Source organism: Phacochoerus africanus, chromosome 12 (genome assembly GCF_016906955.1).
Source record: "Phacochoerus africanus isolate WHEZ1 chromosome 12, ROS_Pafr_v1, whole genome shotgun sequence".
Classification (NCBI taxonomy): Eukaryota; Metazoa; Chordata; class Mammalia; order Artiodactyla; family Suidae; genus Phacochoerus; species Phacochoerus africanus.
In genome coordinates, this window is record NC_062555.1 from 548,579 (window position 1) to 554,265 (window position 5,687).

Below are 5,687 nucleotides of genomic sequence, written 5' to 3' on the forward strand. Positions count from 1 at the left end.
CCCCTCCCATTTTGTAGAGAATCTCTGCAATTTTACTTATCCTTTTTTTTTTTTTTTTGGTGGGTCACCCACTTGGGAGTTTGGCATTTTTCTATACTCTGTCTCCTCCTACCTATTTCCTTCTTTATACTTTTGTTGTGGGGAAAATTTTTACTAGTCTTCAGGTCATACTCCTCAGTAGCTGCTCTGTATTTTGGTGTTCCTATGTGAGGAAGTGAGCTAGGGTCTTCCTACTCTGCCATGTTGACCACTGCTTCTTATATGTCTGCCTTTATATCTAAACCATACTGTTGAGATTATTCCCATAGTTATGAAGTATGTTTTAGAATCAGGAACAAGAAACCCTAGAATTTGTTCTTTTTAAAGACCACTTGGCTGTTTGAGTTCCCTTGAGATTTCATATGAATTTTAGGATGGATATTTCTATTTCTGCACAAAAAGCATTTTGTGATTTCAATAGGGATTGGTTGAATACATAGATCATCTTAGCTAGTGTTGACATCTTAATAGTATTAATTATATCAGCTCATGAATGTCTTTTTATGTATGTTTCTGTAACATCTATCAGTGATATCTTTTAGGTTCGGTTGTAGAGGATTTTGCCTCTTGCCTATATTTATCCTTAAATATTTTATTCCTTAAAAATTTTAATTAAAGTATAGTTGATTTACAATGGTGTGATAATTCATTCTTTTAAATTAATTATTATTTTTTGTCTTTTAGGGCCCAAACAATGGCATATGGAAGGTCCAAGGCTATGGGTCTAATCAAAACTGTAGCTGCCAACTTATGCCACAGCCACAGCAACACGTGATACAAGCCATATCTATGATCTGGAGCACAGCCCACATCAAGGCTGGATCCTTAACCTACTGAGCAAGGCCAGGGATTGATTGAACCCACATCCTCATAGGTACTAGTTGGATTTGTTACCACTGAGCCACAACAGGAATTCTCTATTTTATTTGATACTATTATAAATGGATTTTTTCTTAATTTCCTCTTTGAATTTTTATTTATGTTATAGAATTTTTTTATTCTTTAATCATAAAATAATGTCCAAAAGACTATATAGAAGGAATGCACCTGAACATTATAAAGACCTTATATGATAGTTTCACAGCTCAGATTGGATTCAATATAGAAGTGCTGAAATCTTTCATGCTAAAAATCAGGAATTCTCACTACTTTTTTTGTAAACACATTACTAAATAATTTCTCTGATTTTATTTTTTTTTTTGTCTTTATTTGCATGTGGAAGTTCCCAGGCTAGGGGTTGAATCAGATATGTAGCTGCTGGTCTACACCACAGCCACAGCAACACCAGATCCAAGCCACATATGAGACTCACACCATAGCTCACTTAACCCACTGAACAAGGCCAAGGATCGAACCTGCATTCTCACTGGTAATTGTCAGATTAATTTTCCATTGGGCCATGGTGGGAACTCCTAAATTTTTAGGATTTACTACTATACGTATATTTTACTAATTTACTAGTATAAATATACTTATCTCTAAAGTGAGATGATTTTATTTAAATAAGTTTTACTCTATTTTACTCTCTGTAAGAGTGCTTCAAGTGGTTGTGTGTGTGTGTGTGTGTGTCTTTTTAGGGGTGCACCCTTGGCATATGAAAGTTTCCCAGGATAAGTGTTGGATCTGAGCTACAGCTTCTGGCCTACAGCACAGCCACAGTAACTCAGGATCCTGAGCTGCTTCTGTGACTCACACCCCAGATCATGGCAATGCCAAGGCCTTAACCCAGTGAGTAAGGCTAGGGATCAAACCCCCACCTTCATGGATGCTAGTCAGGTTACTTACTTCTGAACTATGACAGGAACTCCCCATTTCCTATCCTTTGGATCTCAGCCTAATCATATTTCAAAAAGGCCTTAAAAAAAAATTATCCGTAGTAGGATTCTCCCTCTAATATCTGTAACATTACTCTATTTGTTATATTATAAACAGTGAATAATTCTATACTTACCTTATTAATATTTTGACTTACTGTTTCACTTTGTTATAAGAATATGAGATCCACTCAGGAAGGAACTTTTACATGATTCCACACCAACCTCCATTTTATTTATTGTTGTTATCTCACTCAAAACACAGTTTCTGCCATTGAATATGTACCTTAAGTTTTAAAAAATCATAATTAATAGATAAAAAATTAGTTATTACATCTAAATTGGTGATAAAATTTTTGTATATCTAAACAAACTTGAAGGTAGAATAAACTTAGTATCAAATAAAAGGAAAAACACTCGTTGTGGCAAGTTTGGAATCTCTGGTTATTTAATATAACTGGAACCAAATGACTGAGCTGATAGTTTATTCTTGACTGACAATGATCTCATCATGGTTCTAAAGCAATTTTTTTCTCCATGTTACCTCTTTCTCATCCTAATTATGTGATATATCTGAGTAGTGTTTTAACATGTGTACATTTGAATTTTTCTAGAAAGTCCCAGTGAATTTAATTAATCATGCATCTTGGACATATTCCAAATATAAGACTCAATGATAAATATGGTTTCAAGGAATAAAATGTTCAGTGATCTTTGCCAATGTCAGGAAAAAAAGATGATATCCTTTTCAGAACTGGTATAAAACTTTCAGGATGTCCTTTGTTAGGTTTAACATATAGCATGAGGAAAATAAAAGCATAAGAATTTATTTCAATATCTCAAGTCAACTATGCTGGACCTACCAACAAGGTAGAATGAGAAAGACTGCACTGTTGAAAGGAATTTTTCTATTTTGAAGTTAGTAGGACAATAAGGTACTAGAAACACATTTCCTTGGGAAATGATGGGTTACGATCTTTCTGTACAAACATAGGACTTGCATGTCTTTTTGTTAAATTATCCTATAACATAGTATTTTTTGCCTCTCTTTTTGTGTGCACCATGAAATTTCTTTTAAAGAAGATATGGTGCAAGTAAAAACAATCTTCTGAGTAATCAGAAAAATCAGTGGAGAAAATGAGCAGATATGCAAATAAAATAAACTATTTCCTCATGTAATAGTACAGACCTTTCCCTTATGTGGTCAAACTGAATGAAAGAATAATTCCACACTCCTGTGAGTGGGTTAAAAACTCATACTTCAGATTATGATTAAGCTTCCACAGGTAAGATTGATAATGGGAATAATGCTACAGAGTTGTGTGACTTAACCTTGCAAGAAATTAAACTACTTTAAATAAATAGAATTTAGATTTAATTCTACTTTTACCACATAAAAAAGTGTGACTTTGGAAAATTGAGATATTCTGTGCATTAATTTTCTTCAACTATGAAATGGGGATTTAATTTCTTGTTAGTGTAAATATCAAGGTCATATATTAAATCATGTGTGTATAGTTGGAATCTGCTGTAGGAATTTTGAGAAGTCTAGTGATAAATCAGAGAATGTAAAACATTCTGAAAATCGTCTGGGCTGCTTCAGGAGGGCACATTGTTGGAGCCCAGAATAAAAGTAGAGAGACATGGCAGGAGGCTATTGCCTTGGGCCAGGATGGAAATGTAGGACCAGGGGGGTGGTCAAATTTGGGATATATATTGAAAGTATAAAATTGGATTGTGATGATGATTGTATAACTATAAATGTAATAAATTCATTCAGTAATAAAATAAACAAATACATAAATAAATAAATAAATAAAAGGCAAGAGGTTGCCATAAAGACATCAATAACTAATGTGAGAACAATTAGGAGTGAAGAAAAATTTGTGATTTTCTTTCCTTTTTGTCTGACTGAGATGTGGAACTCCCTTTTTATTGTGGAAAATTTAAATTTTGTTTTTATATATACTAAATTGATATTGAGTTGGAAATGTTGCCTCGGTAAGAATGAAAATAAATGGAAAGACAGGGGCTGAGGTAGAAAGTGAAAGTGCTTCAGCATGTATTGTTTGGGAAAGGGAGGTATATCCAATACAAGACCCTAGGAAAGAAGTCTCATTGTGGTTTCAGACAATCCACAACAGTAATGTTCTATTCATAGTTTCATTGCACTCACACTGAATATGGAATTTGCTCATATGTGTCTTCATTATTACACTTTTTGACTTTATACCATGGTGCAACTTTTCATGGAATTACCTTCTCATCTCTCTTGATTATCACTTTCCTTTAAAACTCCACAAAAAAGCTTCCTTGGAACATTTTCTTTGATTCCATTTTGATTGATATGTTACTACACTGTGAATCTAGTATCGCATGAATATTCTCACAGCACACTTACTACATGGGCCTGGAATTGTCTGATCCCTTGTCTTGTATCATATCACTGAGAACAGAGGTACTATGCTTATTCATCTTGGTAATCACAATGTCTATGACATATTGACATTAGAAGATATTTCATGCATATTCTTATAATTGAATGAATAAGTAAAAGGTGAAACTTAAAACATATTAAAAAATTCGTTCCACTGTTTGTAGGTAAACTTCTTCTAATAGGTGAAGTGAGCTTCCGTACAGACTAGATGGAACCAAGGAACAATGTGACTTTCTTTATCCTCCTGGGCCTCACGCAGAATCCAAAGGAGCAAAAAGTCCTTTTTTTTATATTCTTGCTCTTTTATATTTTGACTGTGGTGGGCAACCTGCTGATTATTGTGACTATAACTGTCAGTAAGACCCTGAACTCACCTATGTACTTTTTTCTTGCTAGCTTATCATTTATTGATCTAATTTACTCTTCATCTATTACCCCTAGATTGATTTTAGACTTGTTATTCAGGGACAATACCATATCCTTTGAATCTTGCATGACCCAGCTCTTTACTGAGCACTTTTTTGCTGGGTCAGAGATCTCCCTTCTGTTGGTGATGGCCTATGACCGCTATGTGGCCATCTGCAAGCCCTTGCATTATTTGGTTATCATGAGGCAAAGAGTATGTGTTGTGCTACTTGTGCTGTCCTGTATTGGAGGTTTTCTGCATTCAATTATTCAACTGAGCACTATTTATGGGCTCCCATTCTGTGGCCCCAATGTCATTGATCACTTTATTTGTGACATGTTCCCCTTATTGAAACTTGTCTGCACTGATACCTATGTCACTGGCATCTTAGTGGTGGCTAATGGAGGATTGATGTGCATTATTTTGTTTCTGCTCTTACTCATCTCCTATGGAGTCATCTTGCACTCTCTAAAGAACCTGAGTCAGGCAGGGAGACAGAAAGCCATCCAGACCTGTGGTTCCCACATCACTGTGGTTGTCTGCTTCTTTGTTCCCTGTATTTTCATAAATGCAAGACCTGCTAAGACCTTCCCCATTGACAAATCATTGAGCATATTTTATACAGTCATATCCCCCATGCTGAACCCATTAATTTACAGTCTAAGAAATTCTGAGTTGACTAATGCTATGAAGAAGCTCTGGAGAAAATCACATTATATTAAGTGGTAAATAAGTGCACTATACAAATAAAAACAGAATAATTTAGAAACAGGGTCGGTCTTCTTAGAATGTAAAAATTTTCACAACTTTGATGCAAACTTTTCTTTTCACTACAGGATTTGTGATGATTATAACCTAAAAAAAGCTATGGGTTTATGCTACTAATGGTTTCCATTTTTAAAGTTTATAGTGTTTTGTTTATCACTGCATCTAGAAAAATGAAATTCATTTAAACAGGAAGTCAATAAATAATATATAATTTATTAAATTT

General features: G+C 34.3%; 1 protein-coding gene across 1 annotated transcript; it reads left to right on the forward strand.

The window, feature by feature from the left end:
• The first annotated feature begins 4,498 nt into the window (after positions 1-4,498).
• On the forward strand, positions 4,499-5,425 carry LOC125112796 (olfactory receptor 4A47-like). The gene has a single exon (XM_047755216.1). It carries the CDS (start codon positions 4,499-4,501, stop codon positions 5,423-5,425), a length of 927 nt encoding a protein of 308 aa, XP_047611172.1.
• The last annotated feature ends 262 nt before the right edge of the window (positions 5,426-5,687 follow it).